Source organism: Hippocampus comes, unplaced genomic scaffold (assembly GCF_001891065.2).
Source record: "Hippocampus comes isolate QL1 unplaced genomic scaffold, H_comes_QL1_v1.1 scaffold44, whole genome shotgun sequence".
NCBI classification, from domain to species: domain Eukaryota; kingdom Metazoa; phylum Chordata; class Actinopteri; order Syngnathiformes; family Syngnathidae; genus Hippocampus; species Hippocampus comes.
Genome location: NW_017805546.1, coordinates 1,379,777 through 1,400,056, shown reverse-complemented (window position 1 = coordinate 1,400,056; position 20,280 = coordinate 1,379,777). Strand labels below are relative to the sequence as shown.

Below are 20,280 nucleotides of genomic sequence, written 5' to 3'. Positions count from 1 at the left end.
TTTTTTTTTTTCCCGTTGCGCATTTATTTGATGGAGGTTGATGGTGGACTGGTGAGCTTGGCTTGTACAAAAAAAAACACACGCGGGGAGAACTGCCACCTGTGTTTGGGGTGGGCTGGCGTTCACTTTTTGAGACATCTGCATGTGGTTTACTTGTTCGTGTTGCCAAGTGCTCTCCTTCATGAGGCAAAAGGCTGAGTGTCAGCACGTGCGCATGTCGTCCATGTGACGCAAGACGATCTGCGCATGCGAAGCGCATGTGTGAGCGTGCACAAGCCTGGGAACCTTCAAGGAAACACAATCAAAGTCATCTGTTTTTTTTTTTGTTCTTTGCATCCTTTCACTTGAAAAGGAATGACAGCTTTCGGAGTCGTTTACCCGTGATCAGAAACACACCAAGCCATCGATGGCCTCATGTTCGCCATCGAGAGCTGACGAATGACAGCACATGTTCTTTGCTTGACTGTAAGCAAGCCTTACGGTACAAATCTCGCCTGTGGATGAAATATATTCTCCGTGTTCCATTTATAAGATAAGATAAGAAAACGTTTATTTTTCTCACAACGGAGAAATTTGCAATTTACAGCAGCAACATTTGGAGGGAAGAAAGTAGGAAAAACATGACGATTTGTATGCATCCTTCTGTTGACTGACGCATTCAGATTGTCCCCAAGTGGGAACCCGACCGGCTCAGAAGTCAGCCGAGTGAACCGCTAAACTATCAGTGAGCCCGCCGGCAAATCCTGCTGCACACTGAACTACATCAGACGCATTTTCCATGCGATTTAATTGCCAGCATTTTGAATGATCGGCGACTGCGTCTCGTTGTTGTTTTCTGGCACGTACGTCGCGCCGGTGGCAAACGTGGCTCGCCCGCAAAGTTGAAGAGGTGAACGCCAACAAGGAAGGATTAAAATCGAGATGATGGGAGAGAGTATTGGCCACCCTGTCGTGTTTGGTGTTAAATGGCCAATATCCTTGAGTGCAAATAAAAGCAGAGACTTGAAAGTGAATCTTTTTCCACCCCCGAGACGATTTTAACTATTGCCAGGCTGATCCGTCGGCCTGCGTAGCCTTCTCTCTCGGAATCTAATGTCTCCCATATGTTGGGAGGCAAGAGGGGAACAATAACAGCACAGTCCGGCGCGGAGACGGACTGTTGGCAGAAAAACAGGCAAATCAAGAAAAAGGCACACTATAGAAACGACAAGACATTTGTCTTCGCTCCGCTCTCGCCTCGCCGGCTGTCATGTAAGACCTTCAAACAAAGTAATCCGTTGGACTGGGAAAGCCGAACGTTATGGTAAAGATTAGCTTTCCCTCAAAAATGGAATCACTGTTTGGATTGCAATCATCTTTGATTGTCCTTCTCCTCGGTCATATTGTCTGTGTTCCCTACCTAAGCACGCTCGCTCGTCTTTATCGTGCCAGCACCAACGCCGCACTCCTCCCGACAGCTTTTCGGATTGTGGCTATGATGTGTGTCGCCCGATGTGTGTCGTCGCGATCCTCGCTTATCTTTTCATGAACTCACGTTTCAACTGTACCGCGCGTGTGTAAACATCCACTTCCTTAAACGCTTTTCTGTAAATATGCATCGGAGCTCTTTTCCTCTTCCCGCACAACATGCGCGACCCCCTCTCATCCACTTCTCCGTACCCCTCCACTGCTTTCTCCAGGCCCAGATTCAGCTGGATTGTGGAGACGACAACGTCTGCGTCCCTGACCTCAAGTTGGCAGTTTATGGGTGAGAGGAAATCACTTTTCGATGACTTGTACTGATTCGGCAAACTTAATGCGAGCCTTTGATCCAGTGGCACCGAGCGGGGACGAGAAAATGGTTGCGTGCCAGGCGCATATCGTACGAAACGTCCATTAAAAGCGTTTGATGTTCACGTCACGCATGATTTCCCTATTTTGTCTTTTCAAGGACGTATTGGCCGCGTGCATGTTCTTCCATTCCCACATGCGCGAGCAAGTTAAAGGCTGGAACGCTTTACACTACACTGCCGCCCTGTGTGGGTGGGGGTGGGGGGGTGTTGGTTTTTCAGCAGACGTATCCCCCCCCCCCTCTTCCCACACCTCTATTTTTATCTCCGTGAAGCAGTTTGTGTTGCATTTTTAACAAGTGCAGCATAAAATCTATTTTTATCTCCGTGAAGCAGTTTGTGTTGCATAAATCCAATTTGATTTGATTTGAACAAAGGCATGGTCCACTTGGACTGGTAGCGCACTGCAGAGAATAATGAGTCAAACAAGGCCCCGTGGCCAAGAAAACACATTCGGCCAAGACTGGAAACTTGCAAGAGTGCTTTTTGCTTGGCGGCATTGCATGCAAAAGTTATTTCACCAGTATGATCAAGAAGCATCATACGAGTTGTTGCTTTTTGCAATAAACTATAAAGTGGTAATTGGTGTGCACATACAAGTAGAATTTGCGCACGAAATAGAAAACAGTCTGCATAAATAGGTAGTTCACGGGCATGGAGTATTTTATTTTTTTTAAAATGTCATATCTGGGGCTCTGTAGAAAATGAATGGCTGAACGGACACTATGCTATCCAACATAAAGCCGACAAACACACTCTGGTCCAATTCGGCTCTATTATGAGGGAGTCTACATGGTCAGACCATTAGTCTTTGCTGGAAAAAAAACCCATTCAGGTCCAAAATTGTTCCCATGCTGACAGTTTATCATGTGTCGTAGCTGCCATGGACCACATTGAAATGAAGCAGCAGTTAAGCGGAATAGGACCCTCTCCCCCCCTTCACCTGAATCTGCGAACAAAACTGCTGCAAGCCGCTAGATGTGGTGAAGCTTGGATTTTTTTTTTCTTTTTTTTTATAAAGAAAAAAAAATCCCCACTGCAGAGATTTGCCCATTCACAGTATCTTTATGGTGTGATGGTATCAGTGTGACTTCCTTTGCATTGCCTAATTCAATTCAGCTGCTGGTCTTACCTTGCAAGGGGCCAGAGTGGAGGAAATGGAAAATCAAAGAGGGAGCCTGATTTGGAGCCTCAACTGGACTTTTTTTTGTTTTTTTCCGGTCTGGTGACTCAATAGAAACTTGAATGTGTTTTGAGGGTAGGTTGGATTTATCACAAAATTCAAACTTGTGTTTTAGCACTCGGGGGCGTCGCTGTTAACCGGCACAAGAAGGTGGAGGGAGTTTCCTGAGCTGAAAGGTGCCGATCACATGTGGGTCATTTCCCTGGTTGGGCATGGACAGTGATGCGTATAAGTGGGCTCTGGGGATCGCTCCTCACAAAGAGCAATTGTGAAGACTTGGGAACCCCTGCTTTTCATTAACTTTTACAATCCCGACTTTGTGTCATAGCTCCAAGTGGCTTCAAATGAACGCCATCGGAGCAGCGGGGGGTTTTCGGGGGTTAACTCAAGTCAGGGAAGCATTGCGCACAAGCCTTCATTTCATCTCAACCAAAGAGTTCATCTTTTTGCACGCGCCCGCCCCGCTGTGATGGTGCGTTCGCTGGATGATGCCATTTTTGTGCTTTTCCAGCACGTTGACTTTGAGGAGGTGTTGGGAGGAGTCCATTGAGATCAGGTGTGGATTCACTTTTCACATGATTTCACCAAAACGTGCCGAATAATTCCAAAATAATCAGCACAATAACCGAAACCTTTTTTGGGTGAGTGAATATACTTTGTCCCACCGTCTCTGTAACATGAAGAGGAAAATGACGACGAACGCGTCGGCCTCACGGTGCAGATGTGCAGGGTTCGATTTCCTGGCTCTGGTCTTCCTGTGTGGAGTTTGCATGTCCTCTCGGTGCTTGCCTGGGTTTTTTCCCGGTATTCCGGTATCCTCCCACACCCCAAAAACATGCGTGGCAGGTTCATGGAACGCTCTAATTTGTGATGATGAGCGCGAATGGTCGTTCGTCTACGTGCGTTGTGCGATTGGCTTGCAACCAGTTAAGGGTGTTGAGGCTTTCAGGAACTTTTTCAGTGAGATTCATAAGACTGCACTGGCTTTTGGCAAAATAGAAAAAAAATGTGTTATTGTTGGAAACTTGAAAATCTGAAACTAGTCGCCGTCTCCACTTTTCGCTTTCAAGCGTGCCGACAACGAGAACGATGTCGTTGATGATGTGTTTTCATCACCCAGTGACAGAAAAGAAGTTTACCTGGGTGACGAAAACTCCCTCAGCCTCACCTTCCATGCCAGAAACGAGGGAGAAGGCGGAGCCTACGAGGCTGAGCTCTACGTCCGGCTTCCTAAAGAGGCCGACTACAGCGGGATAACGCGTAACAATGCGGTGAGCAAGGCAACAAAAACAATGTCAAGAGTTATTTGTCACGATTGATGACATTGCATTTTGTATTTCATTGTTTGTTTGTTTTTTTTGGGGGGGGGATGGGGGTTGTGACTCCCTTTGCTTTTCTTCTACGCCTCTCAATTCTATTTTTGTCTCTGGGTGCATTTCAGAGTCTGAGTCAGCTAACGTGCAGCTACGAGGCCCAAAACGAGACCCGCTTCCTCCAGTGCGATCTGGGAAACCCCATGAAACCTGGCACGAGTGTAAGAGCTAATCGACTTCGCACATGGGCCAGATTTCTTTTCTTACACAACAACAAAATCAAAGCCAGTTGTTATTTTGTAGCTCCGCGCAGAGAGAACTCTCACGGGTTGTACACCGTGTGTCATTCCGTCTTCCGATTAATCACAAATATTTCTTTCCTAGTTTTGGGCGGGTCTCCGCTTCACTGTTCCCAGACTCACAGACACTCAGAACACTGTAGAATTTGAGCTCCAATTAAGAAGGTTGGTCCCTTTTTTTTTTTTTTAAAGACCAAAGTGTCTAACAGTAAAAACATAAACATCTTCATAAAAATCCTGGGAATTGCACCGTTTACATTGCCCTTGAAACGCTGCGGCTACAAGTGCATATAATCCAAATTACTCATCACACCATGACACGCTCTTCTTTATTCAGTGGTCAAGTTTATTTTGGTGCCTGCTATTGTGCAAATGCAAAGTGTCTGCCTCCTCCTGGCACTTGAGCTCACGGATCCCTCTGGTGGACTCCAACAATGTAATGAGGCTCTCTCCGGTGGCATTCACGGTCAATACGGTTTGAGTGACAAACGCAGACCATTTGTAGAAAGAACCCCCGCGAAGATGCATTTGTGTCCGTTTTCATGGGAAAGCCATGTCATGCAATAGGAGAGTGCAAACACATGTTGGCATTAAAAGTTGTTGTTTCTTCGGCGCAACAATTATTACTGTAAATAATTCAAATGCTTATATCAGTGAAATTAATCCCAGATTATTTTTCCCATTTTTTAAATTTGTCTTTTAGTAAAAATGCAAATAACTCGGAGAGTGAAGTCGTTCAGTTCCAGTTGGAGGTAGCTGCGATGGCTGACATTATTCTGCAAGGGTGAGACGTCTCGGATTGTTTTATCCATTCATTTTTTGCTGTCTCGACTTGGGGCGGCGCTGAAATTTTATGTCTGTTGCAGTGTTTCCCGGCCAGACAAAGTCTTCCTCCCTCCCCCCAATTGGGGTGCTAGTCAGAGTCTGACAGGCGAGCAGGACATCGGCCCTGCGCTTGAACAGATCTATGAGGTCTCCCGCATTCTGCAGCCTCGTGGCTTATAGATAGCAAAAAAAAAGAGCTCTCAGTATAGACACTGCTTGTTTACAAATCCTGTACATCACTTACCGTAACTGTTTAAGTTGATGAAAAGAGCCACAATTCCGACAACAGTTGATTTTAGGGCGCGCCATTTTGTGGTTCTCCTGCAGGCAGCTTCAAAATGACTTTTTTCTTCTTCTCAGTTGGTCAACAGCGGTCCCAGTATTGTCAGTCAATGCACGTTGGAGGTGAGATGTCCTCTCAGGACTCACAGCCATGACCTGCTCTACCCTGTGGAGGTGCTCACCGAGGGGCCACTCAGCTGCTCCTCCGATCACGCCCTCAATGCACTGAAACTCAAGGTGAGACATGGCCAGACTAGCGCCAAATATCGGCCATGCTCTTAAACTGTCCTGCGTGTACAGCGGGCCTTTTCGTGTGACGGCAAATGACTCCTCATGCGTTTCAGCTTCAGTCTCCAGCTTCAAGGAGTCCCTCATCGTTGGAATCCAGCGTGGAGCATCGCATCCGGAAGAGGGAGGACAAAGGTCCCATGACTGGACAAGGAAACTTGGTGATTACAACCGTTATTATTCGCCAGCCCTCCGTTATTTAAGAAAAAAAAATCTTTGATGTGGTCAGTGGAGTCTCTGCTTGAGTTTTCAGAAGTCATCGCAGAAAGTTACGAGATTTCTTGCTGCTTGCTTTCTTTTTTTTTTTTTTTTATAAGACAAGTCACTAGAAGGCTTGGAAAAGTCATTCCATAAAATGGCAATAAAGCCAGAGAATTTTCACAAAGACGCCTGGGGACCCTTTTCAAATGAAGAAGATATTGCGTGATAGATTTCCTGTATTGCATTTGAATGTTTAAGCGCTTGGCCTTTTTCCTCCCGAGTGTTTTTCACACAAACACAGTACACAAACTTAAATTGAAAGTGGAATCACTGAGGCCAAAACCAGTGCAAAGCTTCTGTGTTTGCCAGGTATTCACATTAGCATGTGATTGTTGCAATTAACATAGGAAATGGGAATATAACGAGCCCTGGTCCACATCGGCTCCTGTCTGCTGCGTTTATGGGTGGGAGTTAATTATCTTTGTGGTTTACTGGGCTGCTTGTTGCGCGGCCGACATGATGCCTGTTTTTCCACTGCCCATCTTTTGTGATGTTCAGCCACATTAAAGATGTCATCAGAGAGAAGAGACTTTCTAAAAAAAAAATTCATTAGCCACACAAGTCCTTCAGTTACGTGATGAAATAAATACAGTCCAGTATTGGTGACTGACGGTCACATGCGTCCCATCACAGACATGCTCGACTGTGGAGTGCTGGCGGCTTGAGTGTCACGTTGGGCCGCTGGAGAAAGGAGACAGCGTTATCCTGAGTGTTCACTCGAGACTTTGGGCAGAGACTTTCCTCGAGGTGAGTCTACAATTTCCTCAACCGGGTAACCGAATTATATTCCTTCATGTGAAGACTCGATGAGGAAGACCCAAAAACTAAAAATGCTGCCCTCTGGTGGAGAGTGTGACCACTCACTCCGTATGTAATGAAAAGCCTACAGGAGACATAAACACACTCTTATTTTTATTTCATCATTGGCGATTGCCAGTAATTTACAATGTGTAGTAAAGGCTCACTTTGGATCTCACCTGATGAACAAGAAAACATTTAAGCCCCTTTTTATCTGAGGATGGATGGTGCATTGCGGCCATTTCAATCCTTGAAAGAAGTCGGCATGACGTCACAAACCTCGGCATATGAGCCTCCATATTGGATTTTTTTCCTCTCCCATCATACCATGAATAATAATTTTATGAAGACAAAGCGCCTCTGATGATGTCCTCTGCCTCACTGGAAAAATGTATTTTTTGATGAGATTATTGTCCTCACGTGAATAAGCGTTATGAAAACCAAAAATGTCACAAAGCGTTAGTTAGCAATAGCGCTGCTATCCCACATAGAAAACAAGATTAGATTTGTATCTTTGGGGCACTCTTCTCCTCGGTTGTATCAGAAAAGTAGATTTAGTGCTGAACACTACACGGTGACAGTTTAATAGTTCCTCAGGTGTATCTTTTCTGCTTGTTGTCAGAGGGCCCACAGACAGTTTTTTTTGGAGTGCTCCGTTCATTTCACCGTGGACCAGATGCCCTATTCCATTCTTCCAAAATTCAAACAATCTGGATTTAAAAAGGTCAGTCTTACTGCCAGCTTCTTTTGTTTACCGTCGTGAGATTAAGTTTCGTTGCGTAGACTTGGCTGAACGATGGCTTTCCGTTGCCCAGGTGGTGACGGCCGTGCTGTGGAACAAATCGGACAGCCTGTTCTACGTTCCTGTGTGGATCATCATACTCGCTGTTCTAACTGGGCTGCTTTTACTCTCACTGCTGATATTTCTGCTGTACAAGGTAATAATCTCTACAAATCACATCTGCGGAGAAGTGTTTGTGTTCCGAGGCCAAAATAGACATTCGTTCCTGTGTGGTCTTTCTACTCAATTTTCAAGATCGCCTCATTTGTGCTCAGACATTATATTTGCGCTGAGTTGACACCTAATGGCACATATGGACTATTTTTTGAAGAACTCCGAGTATAAAACATCCAAATCTAACCTCATTTGAAATGGTGATTTTTTTCCTTATAAACAGGGCATGTTTGCATGAGATGACATTCTCGAAGGAAAACAAACACAACTGACTGTAACATGAACTGACATGATAGGCAATACATATTGTCTAGTTGCAGTCACATGGAGCTGACTGAATTGAACAGGAACTGATTTATTCGTGACACTTACTTTTCCATGGTACACTGAATGTTTTTACTGCAACACAATTGAAGTGAGAGGCAATATTATTCACCTGAGTGCATATTTTGTTTCAAATGAGACTAACGTGTTCATTTGTTGTCATCCCCCCCCCCCAGATGGGCTTCTTCAAAAGGTCCGATCCATATGGTACCACCATGGAGAAGGCCCAGCTCAGACCCCAGGCATCGTCAGAAGCCTGAATCCAAGATGGAGCAGTTGTCCAACACAACCGAAATATGACGTATTATCATGTTCCTAAATTATTCATGAATAAGACTTTCTAATGATGAGCAGGAACTATTGGTGGACATCTCCGTGCGTTGGATCACTGGACTACGCCTTACCTGGTGCTGCACTAAAATACAAGCCACAAAGATGAGGAGGAGGGCATGCAGTGAACGATGCAAGACGTTCATTTTATTCAATCAGAATATGAACAAGCGATCTGGGTATTCATCAGAGGGAACCACGTTTGAAAGGAGGAACTATTTTATCTGTCTCACACAGGAGGACTTACGAGAATGTTGCATCAATGACTTTTTGGCTTGGGCATGCGGTTGCATTCCATTCGGTTTCACATTTTGTTACATCATGGAAAGTCGTCGGATATTTTGCATTCCATTCGGTTTCACATTTTGTTACATCATGTCGTCGGATATTCGCCAACAACGGAATTAGTGAATGCAGTGGGCGGTGCCCGCTGTCAGGAGCGTCCAAACGGAAGTTTGTATAATAACGCTACAAGGCTATTTACTGGTAAATCTTTCCGGTCTGCTCATGAACAAATCTGCATTTATCGTTTGTCGTGGTTTGCGGCGTCCTCATTGTCAAGAGGTTCCCGGTACTTCAGCTTCTTTCCACATTCCTAAAACACGTATGTGAGTTCATTCAAGACGACGTTTCCTTTCGGCGTGAATGTGAGTGTCAATGGTTGTTTGGTAATATATGCTGCTGTCCAGTGCGTATATGCCGTCAGCTCACCCCCGTTTAATCAGAATGCCGTGTTTAGACCAGTGGAGCTACATAGAACATATGATGAACATTTTTTTGGGTGGACTTCCCCTCCAAAAATCAACTTACACTCATAACTACAGACGGAGCCATGAAAAAAGAAAAACAAATCTGCTAATCCTTAAAATTTCCTGAACAATTTCTTTCACCAGGCGACTGTCAATGCCTCTTTGTTTCTCTCTGCTCACCAAATGAGACACACAGGTCCTCTCGAGGCTTGTTTCAGTCCAGGAAACACAAACAAAAGGCACACATGCTCTGGTATTTCATGTCTCCAAAACGATTCAGTCCAGTTTGCAATTTACTCTTCAGTTTGGTATTTCTCGCTGTTAGTTCATCCCAATAATACTGTCGTTATTTATGCCCTGGTGTCAGTTGATTGTGAAATGTTTTACTGTACTGCCTGCGGGACAATCCTGAACAAACTGCAAATGTTTAACTTGAAATTTCCTCTCCCATATTGGGAGGCACTTTGTGTTTATTGCGACGTGTGGTGTTTATGTGTCAGAATAAAGCATCATTTTGTGTACCTACCCATCCTAATTTGAGATGATTTCTTGGAGCTATTTTCTATTGAACATAACATAAAGACAAAATCTTTAACAATTGTTTATGTGTCAGAATAAAGCATCATTTTGTGTACTCATCCTAATTTGAGATGATGTCTTGGAGCTATTTTTTATTGAACATAATATAAAGACAAAACCTTTAACAAACGGATGAACGCTATTGTTGCAACCGTGTTGACTTCCATCACGAGTTGTTGAGGTGGACCCATTTCTGCTGATGATGCGCGCGTGTGTTTCTGCCGAGACCCACCGCCTGCACGCTCCCTCCACGCCCCCTTTGAAAAAAAAAAAAAAAAAAAAAGGCCAGCTGGCACAAGGACGCTTCACTGCAGAGGAGCTCCAGTGTCCTGACGGAACGCCAGACTCGTCCTTTGGAGCCGTGAGTAACGTGCTGTTTTACAGAAATGGCTTCTGGAGTGGATGTTAGTATGCGCCCTTAGTAGGTCGCTAAGCACATCACGCTGCGTGATCAAGGGTGGATGACTCAGCTGCTTATTTTGCCCCTCAGAGAATGCGAGTGAAAGATTGACTTTTATCAACAACAATTCCAAAGGAGCAAACGCAAAGTCAAGACCAATCTACGGACGCTGATTCCTATGACTCATCCCCGCTGCTTTTCGGTTGACTGATATTTCTTTTCTGTCAGCCTGATGACGGACTGATCCTCTGGGATGCCCCCTATTCAGCGCGGAATCAGGGCGGCTTTGCATTTGCTCAATGGGTTGTGCAGTGAGTCAGCACACTGGGTATTAGTGTTTTCATCAACGCGGGACCAAAGATTGCGCCCGTTTATTCCAGGAATCCCGTGTCAACCTTTTCAGCTTTCAGTAAACTCATCCAAGAGATACACTCTTTAATCATTGTGGATGTACTTACTCATCCCTAGACCCAATTGGAAATTTACAGTGATTACTTCCCTGGATCCAAACTTACTAAAACTATGTCGTCCATTTTAACGAATAAAGAAATCGCCAAGCATGGATTGAAGGCCACATTCAGTCAAAAGTCCTTTGTCGAGTCGTCGTGTTTCTTTTGGGTGATCAATAAAATAGTTTACAGCATTTTATTCATTTTGGATAGCAAACCAACGTTTGGGGGAGGCTGCTTGCTTGAAAATGCTCAACAGTCGGCGATGAGGTTAAAATACAAGTCAGTGCGTCTTCTAAAGTGCTTTTTATTCTGTCCAGACGCTGCCTGGTTAGTCCGCCATAATCATGGCCAAGAATCTGATCAAGAATCCCAACGGTGAAGGTAAATTGTCTTCGGCTGGAACGTGGGGTGAGATTTTGAGAATGTGGCAAGTGAACAAAGCTCGCCACTATAAGTGACAAGTTCAGCCCCAAATTTGAGTGAATTTTGATGAGGTGAATGGCTGTTCTGGTATTTAGCAACATTTCGCAAGCCTCCAAGATGGTATAATTTGGAGTGAATTCCACTCTCGGACTGAATTTGACCTCTGCTGGGTGTTGGCTCAATCACATACTGACTTCATGACATCATGTAGTGACCATTTGAAGACTGTGCATATTCCCCTCCCAGAGGAACTGGAATTCTGGGAGCTGACAGAGAACGGCGGGAGCGAGTGGGTTGTGGAGGACATGCCGGGAGACTGCGGCCATGACTTCAGTGATACGGCAGTGATGAAATACTTTGCAACCTCCTTCGAGTGAGTGCGAATGACACGCTTGTCTTCGTATGCATCTCTGGGTGAGTGCATTGAGAGTCACATTTGGAGACAGGCAAACATTGATGTGCAGATTCACATTGTCACCGACGAGCCACTGAACCCGAGATGACGACAGACAAGTTAAGCAAGTTGTACTGCTACAGCACAACTTTCATAAGTGACTCCAACTGAAAATTAGGACGAAAATAATATGTGAAACATGATGGCGGTTCCCAAAGTTTAAATTAATTTAACTATCTACTGAACAGATTATGTTGCCTGTAATGCACTTGACTTTTGAGTCAGCCAATCCTCCATGAAGAGTCTCCAGTTGGTCCAGAATGCTGCCGCGAGCCTCTTGACTGGTACTCGAAAGAGGGGGCACATAACTCCGACTCTGGCATCCCTTCACTGGCTCCCTCTACATTTTCGAGTTCTTTTGAAGATCCAGTTATTTGTTTTCAAATCTTGAAATGGCCCTCGCTGCCCATCTTGAAACCTCGTATCAAAACTCGTTTTTAATCTTTGGCTTTTGACTCAGCATGAGACTTAATTTTTACTTTGACTGCAAGAAACCGCAGTATGGGTGGGGGAGAAATTACGGTGCAAGTGAGACCATGCAAACATCAGAGAGTAAAAGTCTCGAGCCGAGCGAGGCAGACAATGCGACCTCCGCGCTGCCGTTCTTGAAAAACCTATTTCATCAATTGTAAACGGAGTCTTTTTTGGATCCTTTAGACTGTGCCTGAAGAGACAAGTGATTGACTTGCTTGAAGAAGGTTTCACTTGTGAACAGCTGGATGCCCAACCCGTCGTATCGGTTAAAGACTGGTGAGAAAAAAACAAACAAATAGATAGATAGCCTCACTCAACCGCTAACCGGCATACTGATACTGTCCGTATTAAGAACTTACTAGACTATAACAAAGACGAATGATTGCCAAATGTCACAGGTACTGTGGAAGGCAGGACTGTGGCTGCACCTACCAAATAACGGCGTGTCTGCTGGATGAGAATCACGTGGTCCTGCAGGAGTTCAGACCTGAACCCGTGACACTGGACCCCGAGTGCGACGACTGTTCATGGAAAGAGGTGACTTGAAAGCGACGCCACCATACCGATCCGCGTGTCTCTCCGACAAGTGTTGTAACTCTGTGTCATCTTCAGGTCAGCCACACCTTTTCTGAATATGGTGCCGGGCTCCGTTTCATCTCCTTTGAACACGGAGGGCAAGATACAAAGTACTGGGAGGGCTGGTTTGGAGTCAGGGTTACTGGGAGCTCCGTTACTATTCAGGTGTAGGCAACAGGGGAGGGCAAAATGCACAGAATGTGCAATGGTTTCCACGTTTGCCTTATGCACCAGTACGCCCACATACTCTGCCAGGCATATATTGCAGGCTAGGCGGGGAAAATTTGCGGTTTTTGAAGGGGTAGAGTGCCGGCGCGGGCTTCCAAGTAGTCGTATAAAATCCACAAACGGACTATATTCCAAGTAGATTGAATAAACTACAAAATGCATCATCTCCAACTTGTATGCTGGGTGAAGCTTTATGAAGCATTGTTGTTGTCGGCCCCTGAAGTACAATTTAATGAGATCAAGTACGGAATTCTGATGAAAGTTGTTTTCCTCCACTGTCAGATCAACATTGCAAATGTAGAAAAACAAAACAAATTGGCATGTTTATTCCTGTCGTTTATTGACGGTGCCTCATACGGCATTGTTTCAAATAATGGTCGTCGTCTCAGTCACGTTGCTAATATGCAGTGTTGCTCTACTCGGCCGCAAAACAAAAGCGTGGCACATTTCTGTCAATATAAAACGAGCATGAATACCTTTTTTTAACAGCAAGGTACGTGAATCTCATTACACTGTATCGGTTACGGCCACTGAGTGTTGTGTGTCGCCTCATTTGAAAACATTAACTCAATTAAAACTGCAGAAAACAAACTTGGAGTGTGAATTGATTTTTTTATTCAAATAAAAACAAAATGTTGAACACAAAACTAACCCGGGTACAAGTTAGTTCAGAGCAATACATCCAGGACCAGTCACAACAGTGTTTATATCATCATTGTTTTTATGACTGATTGAAAGCCATTTGTCATCAGTAAAGACAATCTAATGCCTTCACGAAAAAAAAAAGATGCCTTGAGACTACAAGTTAAAAGAATCGGACGGGTATGAAAGGTTCAACTTACAGCAGCCCAAAAATAAATTTAAAAAAATTCTTAAAAGGAAGCTACCTTCCAAGCACATACTGACAGAGCAACATACTGATGTAGAACACTCGTGACTCAAACAATACTGGACACTTTGAAATGCAGAGGATGGATTCAAACGGATGAGGTGCTTTCTCGGGAATTGAAGAGGTTTAAAAAATATATATATAAAAAATACAGTCTACGCTGTATACTGCACATAGCACACATAAATGAATAGCTCACTGTAACCAATTCAACAAAGGTGAAATATTACATAATATCCAACTCTGCTCACCCTACTCAAATCTGTTCCCGAGTATGGTAACAATGCATTGTAACCTTTAGAAGAGAAATACTCCATGGCATATTCAAGATAACACATTCTGAAGGACGATCACCCGATTCAATAAGAGAAAATCGTAAAAGCAAAACGTTGGGCTCAATTCTCATGCCGAGCGCAAAGTGCTAACTGTGCGCATGGGTAGGTTTCTCTTTCATTCGGTATCTTGCTAGATTTTGCACAGGTAGAGAGTAAATAATAGACTTCCTGGCGTCCATGCATAACATTGGCTGGTAAACTGCAAGGTCTCCCCTTGCGGACGATGGAGTCGGCCATGCATGCGACATGGGCGATTGAGGACCGCCTTGCACCTCTGATCATGCATCTGAGTGTGCCTCCCTCGCCCAATAGTGGCCGGAGTGTTATTCTATGCCTCCCTCGCCCAATAGTGGCCGGAGTGTTATTCATATATATATATTTAAAATGATAACGACTGTAATTTCTTCAGTGACATGAGTTCGACAAAGATTCAGACGGATTGTCCAATGCTGGTGTCATATTTAGGAATGAAATACCATGTCATCCCCAGTGTGGCATAGGCATATTCGTGAGTGCTCAGAACGGTGCCACCCGCCGCCTCAGTTCATCCAGGAAAAGCACTAATGAAGGCAGCACAGACAGCATAATCACTCTCCTTGTTGCTGCATCTGTTTACAAAAGGTCTCAAACTGCTGATGTTCAAGCTCAGTCATCACCTTGTTCAAGGCATATATCTGAAGATGGGTGAGACAGTAAATCGTTAATTACAAGACAGATCGCTGGACAGAACCAATACCCGCATCCCGTGACGGAAGTCACCTCTGCCCTCTGTCGCTGTTTGAGTTCCTGCTGCGCAGATTTCTGTTTGGATCGGTCTCCTCTAGTTGGCGTCGAGTTGAGCTTTGGCTTGTCCTTACGGCAAGCAGGTTCCATTCTGATTGTTTTCTGCTCCAGCAACATAAAGAGCCCAAAATGTTACTCGGCATGTAAAAACAAAATGAAAACAACTTTAAACTACGATTGGTTAGACACGATTATACGCGACGAATTTATCTTTTGCTGCTGGAAAACATCCATCTGATCGTCTCAACACACAAACACGTCTCACGCCACCATCGGAATCGCACACTTTTACTCGCACACTTTATTTGGCTGGTTTGCGAACATGAATGTTAGCCAGCTAGCATTCAGTTGCTAATGTAAGACAACGCGGATACTGTTGCACGACAAGAGCTGACTGATACACATTGACAGATAAATGCATATGCGATGGCGAGAAAAATGCAAACGTACATAGAGATTTGCTGAACCGGTTCCAAAGAGTGACGCCGATGAATGAAAAACAGCTGTTACGCAGGTGTTGCACATAAACAAGTCCGTCTGGTTTGAAAACAACGCAAAGGTTCCGCATACTGCTGCTTATCTTGTCGTCGTATACAACTCAGTGTAGCCTTTATTTATCAGACATTTGAACTTTAGATGAAGGAATAACGAATATACAAAAAGAAAAACTAAATCAATAAATGTCACAAGACTTTCGTGATCGTTGGTGGAGGATTGAAGAAAACAGAAACCACTAAATTATCGAACGGCACTGTACAGATCTGTGTCATTGTTTTCAGTGATGATCATAACACTCAAACCTAAGTTGAATATTACGTTTTGAAATGCAGTATCACCGTAACGTGTGCTAGTTAAAAAAACAAAAACAAAAAAAAACAACCCAAAAAAACCTTTGCCTATAATTGACCACAAGATGTCAGTCTCGCATAATAGTCCACTCATAGGTTAGTCTTGTGACATCATTCGAACCGGATATCTGCAGTTGACTTAAATTTCACTGGTTTGACTTTTTTTCCCGCGCTGTGTCCTTCCTTAAATTTCACTTTTGAAGGGTAAATTGTTTTAACCTCATGAAGTACATACACGGTGTTTTTAGGTTATGCACTATATCCTCACAGTATTGAGTGAGTCTCACCACAGTGGTCGACGGCATACTTATTTCATCAGAAAGAAAAAAAAAGAGTAATTAGAGAGCACAGAACAGCTAAAAAAAAAACGTCTTTTCAGAACTAACTTAGCTGCCATTTCTTTTCGCTGGTGTTGCTGAAGTCTAAATGTGTGCATATGTGCCCTCTGGCAGTGCTGTACCACAATAGGATTTATGGTGCAGCATACCAACGGTTTACCTGGATTTATCCTCTGACTGCAGGAGACTGCACTGCCTTGGAATAATATCCTGCAAAATACATTGCCAACAACCGTCAGAGCAACGACTGCCCCTGCAGCATTATGCATAAAGGCACATCTTTGTTGAGCAGCACATTTGTCTACGATACAGTAAGTAATCATAAAATATTGTATTTTATATTACAGATCAAGTCAAATGTCCTGATGGTATTATTAATCTAAATAGGTTTCTCAGTTTGACTTTGATTAAAAGACTTGATCAAGTTCCAGACTGACTGAATACATCCATTGGACGTAAAATGTGGCGTGGAGCAAAGTTCAGTTGCAAACTAATTGGGTAATTGCAGGTTCTCGCGGTTAGAAAAGCCTCGCACTCAGAGAAAACCCAAAGTGAAAGACGTCACTGTGTCAACCACTGCATTTGAGTGACAAGCAGTTTCTTGGAAGAGCAGTGTTGAAATACCACAGTACTGTCCTCTGAAACCAGTTACTGTAAATAATCGTATTTGTTTATAATGTTTTTTTTTTTTTAAAGAAACTTATACTAAACAAAACAGTTACTGTCATTTCTCCGCCCTCCCATAAATGCCGTAAGTGGACTCCTACTCACTTCAAATTACATTACATGAAACCGATGGTGATTTAGGACATGAGTCCACCAGTCAGCAGTCGGTGCATTTCCATGACATAAAGTTTGCATTGATGACGTATGTTTGATCTGCTTGCTTACGCTGCGCTTGCACGTAACATTAACCAACCAGATTTGATCCACGTTTGGAAGAGGCCCGATCCGCTCCTAACATATTTTCACTGCCATCACGCATATCCGAATTGTGCCACTTTGGAATTCTTTCACTTTCCCGACAGTAAAAGACACAGATGCTCATTGGGTTTAAGGTTTCTTATTTTTTTTCCAGACATTGGTCTTTTTTTTTGTTTTTGGGTTTTTTTGGACGAAGAGAATAATTCTTACCTGGCGAACAGTTTCGGCTGTCGCTTTAGCCTTCACTGGAGCTCTTCCAGGATCTGTGGTTCTACCACTGAATGCAGTTGAGAGCATTGAATTTCATCAATTCTAAAATGAAATAGCCCACTGTAGCTGAAGCCTTGACTTTTTTTCTCTGAAAAGGAATTGGCATACAGCATCTCCAGCAGTGTGGCCTCCTTATTATGGTCTCTGCCTTCTTTGCAGTACAGACATGCTATTACTGTCACAAATGAGATCAACACCCTCTTGGATGAAATCTCATTACATTCTGCTGATGTGGCCAATGAGTCAATCGACTGTTAGTTGTTCAGACCGAAGGGAAGGCGATGACAAAGTAGAGTGATGATTTGATGGAGGCGGGGAAGTGGTAGAGACGTCCCGGTGAGGGTGGAAGCGATGAGGTGTGGGGAGACGGGCCACGGAGATGGCAGAGTGTGAGTTAGGAGCTTTATCCTTCTAAATTAAACTCTTGCTGCCGGGGGAAGCGAAGCTCTGACTGCTCTTTCACACCAGCAGCCCTGAGCACACAAACTCACCACAATCTCCGACTCGCCTCGCCAATCCACCACCAAAACGGACACACGCAGCATTCATTCTCAGATGCAAGTGTGCTGTGTACAAATCCCCGCGGACATTTACATGTCATTCGTGACTAAAAATAAATGACCATGGTGACTGTGCCCAAAATAACTGGACAGACCCCCGTGCGTAAACATATACTTACTGTACACGACGGCAACGACAGGGATGCGCTTCCCTTTGGATTTTCTGTGCTGCCAATGCCAGCTGATATTTGGCACTGAGCCTACCTTTTTGGGCCACAATATGTAGAACGTGTGACAAAGTATTCCTACACTGCCGTGCAAACCAGTTCATTGCTTGTGGTGTGTGTCTTTCATACCTCATTTGTCAGAGCCATCCTAAACCACGGACGCCCCGACATAAACCGCCCTTATCAATATCCAGTTTTAGGCCAAATAGTCGAAGGACTAGGAAAGACTACACTGCCAGTCCCGAATGCGACTGCCGTATCAAGAGCGATGTTATGACACCTGAATGGGTAAACTACGTCAACAAGAAAGTCCAATCCAAACGACCTGTACAGGTGATGATGTTTTGAATAATGATGCCAACCAGATTTTTGAAGACTTGTTTTGCGTAAGGCTGCGGTCCGCAATGTCATCTCCAACCCCAGCCATCCTCTAAACAATGAATATGTGCTCTTCCCGTACCGGCGCCGCTACTGTGTGCCACACATCAACAGAGTCAAGCTCAAACAGTCCTTTGTACATCCGTCGTCTGTCCTGAAAGCGAAACGAGGAGCTTTCTAAAAAAAATCACACAAAATCAATGAAGCCCAAATAGGATTTGACGGCCTTTGTAAAATGTTTGTACGTTCTGTTTGTGTTTCGTCCAGGGAATTGCATGTGTCAGACAATTTGAATCTTGCATCCGACAATAACATTTGTCGCCCCGCAATACTCATTTCTGATTGAAAAAACAAAAAAACAAAACAACTTTGTATGAGTTCTGAAGAAGCAGATAAAGCAGCCCCCACCGATCCACTCTTCGGTATTGTACTGGCTTGGGCTCTTAGCGAACAGATAGCTCCTCGGCTTGTTTACGTTGGAGCAAGCTCACAATCCTGTTCTCTCATTTTCTCGTCTGGTGTCACGTTTAATCCTCCGGTAAAGAACTTGTTTGCATTATAACAGCAGCGTGTTTCTCCCCCACGGTTACAAATTGACCTCTAATTGCTGTCAGTCACCTCGTTCAACCCTTCACCCGCCACTTGGACCCGCGGTGAATAGAGCGGGTCGGTTTTTTTCCCTCCCTCTTTTTTTTTTTTTTTTGCCGCCATTTCTCTTTCTCACTCTCTGTCCCGAGTGTTGCTTCTCATTAGGCCTATTTGTTTTGGCCGCCACACAGCGACACCATGCAATGAGATGGCTAGTTACGAGTACGCGCGTACACAAGCACACACAGTTTTTTGTTTTGGCACCGATCGGGTTCCACTAAGAAGAGCCTCTAAACAGCAGCGTTCACGGTTCGACTTGCAGCAGAGGCAATGGGAGCTAAAGCGCCCGATGTACAGTAACATTGTGCATATGTCGAAACCGCTGCCAACAAAAGTGAGTACACCCCTCGGTGAAAATGTCTGGACGATCCCAAAGTGTCGTCATTTTGCGTGGCCATCGTTATTTTCCAGAAATCACTTCTACTCTCCATATCCAGCAGAGCTTCACATGTTGCCTGCAATCTCCTCTTCCACTCCTGCATGATGCCATCACAGAGCTGGTGGACGACGTTATAGACCTCGTGCTCCTCCACCTTCCGATCGAGAACGCCCAACCGATGCTCATTAGGGTTTAGGTCTGGAGAGACGCTTGACCATCCTGCCCGCAGCCTCTTCAGCGAGGTATCTTGGGGGTTATGTTTGGGGTCGTTCATGGTTCCCTCAGCGACTGGAGCTCCTCCGTGCAGGCAGCATCAATGCAGCCCCAGACCATGGCACTCCCACCACCGCACTTGCCCGTAGGCAACACTCTCTCTCTCTCTCTCTCTCTCTCTCTCTCTCTCTCCCTCTCTCTCGATTGAAGGTCCGCTCCAGTTTTCTCTGCGCGTTCCAGTTACTTTCGAACGTTACGATATGCGAGTATGTGCACACGTAGTCCCTTTTCGTCCCGGGATCTTTCGATTTGTCATCTATTTCTATTCATCCCGATTCAAAGTCAGGGCAGGAAGACCGAATATTTTTCAGCAGCGCGCAAGGTTGTCAAGCATTTTACCGTCTCGTCTCCCTGCGTGCTCACCTTCAAGTGAAAATCTCAATCCGCACACAGGCACGCACGCACGCACTCTCGCCCTCACAAATGCACACAGGGCCAGTGTTTCTTGTGTTTACGTTCCAGCGAA

General features: G+C 44.6%; 3 protein-coding genes across 6 annotated transcripts in view; 2 read left to right on the top strand and 1 right to left on the bottom strand.

The window, feature by feature from the left end:
- The window catches only part of LOC109521567 (integrin alpha-5-like), a 24,529-nt gene extending 15,502 nt beyond the window's left edge, over positions 1–9,027 (top strand). For both annotated transcript variants that reach the window (XM_019879472.1, XM_019879471.1), the window contains exons 19-30: positions 1,680–1,747; positions 4,133–4,283; positions 4,454–4,546; positions 4,710–4,789; positions 5,328–5,408; positions 5,491–5,596; positions 5,810–5,968; positions 6,076–6,180; positions 6,914–7,027; positions 7,701–7,802; positions 7,894–8,016; positions 8,534–9,027. In XM_019879472.1, the coding sequence (XP_019735031.1) occupies positions 1,680–1,747; positions 4,133–4,283; positions 4,454–4,546; positions 4,710–4,789; positions 5,328–5,408; positions 5,491–5,596; positions 5,810–5,968; positions 6,076–6,180; positions 6,914–7,027; positions 7,701–7,802; positions 7,894–8,016; positions 8,534–8,617 (1,266 nt within the window). In that variant the 3' untranslated portion in view covers positions 8,618–9,027. The remainder of the gene's footprint in view (positions 1–1,679; positions 1,748–4,132; positions 4,284–4,453; positions 4,547–4,709; positions 4,790–5,327; positions 5,409–5,490; positions 5,597–5,809; positions 5,969–6,075; positions 6,181–6,913; positions 7,028–7,700; positions 7,803–7,893; positions 8,017–8,533) is intronic.
- A 1,132-nt stretch (positions 9,028–10,159) lies between these two features.
- On the top strand, positions 10,160–13,613 carry fbxo2 (F-box protein 2). Its single transcript, XM_019879474.1, has 6 exons — positions 10,160–10,376; positions 11,185–11,248; positions 11,537–11,663; positions 12,402–12,494; positions 12,617–12,755; positions 12,831–13,613. The coding sequence occupies exons 2-6, from the start codon at positions 11,212–11,214 to the stop codon at positions 12,963–12,965; spliced, it is 531 nt and encodes a 176-aa protein (XP_019735033.1). The 5' UTR covers positions 10,160–10,376; positions 11,185–11,211; the 3' UTR covers positions 12,966–13,613.
- Positions 13,614–14,581: 968 nt separating this feature from the next.
- On the bottom strand, positions 14,582–15,583 carry svbp (small vasohibin binding protein). Of its 3 annotated transcripts, none has more exons than XM_019879475.1 (3): positions 15,480–15,583; positions 15,006–15,131; positions 14,582–14,920 (listed from the first exon to the last, which is right to left on the bottom strand). In XM_019879475.1, the coding sequence occupies exons 1-3, from the start codon at positions 15,552–15,554 to the stop codon at positions 14,834–14,836; spliced, it is 288 nt and encodes a 95-aa protein (XP_019735034.1). In that variant the 5' UTR covers positions 15,555–15,583; the 3' UTR covers positions 14,582–14,833. The 3 variants fall into 3 exon arrangements, with proteins under 3 accessions (XP_019735034.1, XP_019735036.1, XP_019735035.1); XM_019879477.1 differs by having other exon boundaries at positions 15,006–15,136; positions 15,480–15,573; XM_019879476.1 differs by lacking the exon at positions 15,480–15,583 and adding an exon at positions 15,222–15,454 and having other exon boundaries at positions 15,006–15,134.
- Positions 15,584–20,280: the final 4,697 nt, after the last annotated feature.

What these genes read in the sequence shown, in the direction of transcription:
- fbxo2 (XM_019879474.1), top strand. Translation starts at nt 11,212, where the DNA reads ATGGCCAAGAATCTGATCAAGAATCCCAACGGTGAAG. An exon ending in CAAGAATCCCAACGGTGAAG is followed by an intron (nt 11,249 to 11,536) that starts GTAAATTGTCTT and finishes TTCCCCTCCCAG; the next exon opens with AGGAACTGGAATTCTGGGAG. An exon ending in GTCGTATCGGTTAAAGACTG is followed by an intron (nt 12,495 to 12,616) that starts GTGAGAAAAAAA and finishes CAAATGTCACAG; the next exon opens with GTACTGTGGAAGGCAGGACT.
- svbp (XM_019879475.1), bottom strand. Translation starts at nt 15,554, where the DNA reads ATGTGCAACACCTGCGTAACAGCTGTTTTTCATTCATCGGCGTCACTC. An exon ending in CCGGTTCAGCAAATCTCTAT is followed by an intron (nt 15,132 to 15,479) that starts GTACGTTTGCAT and finishes TTGCTGGAGCAG; the next exon opens with AAAACAATCAGAATGGAACC. An exon ending in AACAGCGACAGAGGGCAGAG is followed by an intron (nt 14,921 to 15,005) that starts GTGACTTCCGTC and finishes ACCCATCTTCAG; the next exon opens with ATATATGCCTTGAACAAGGT.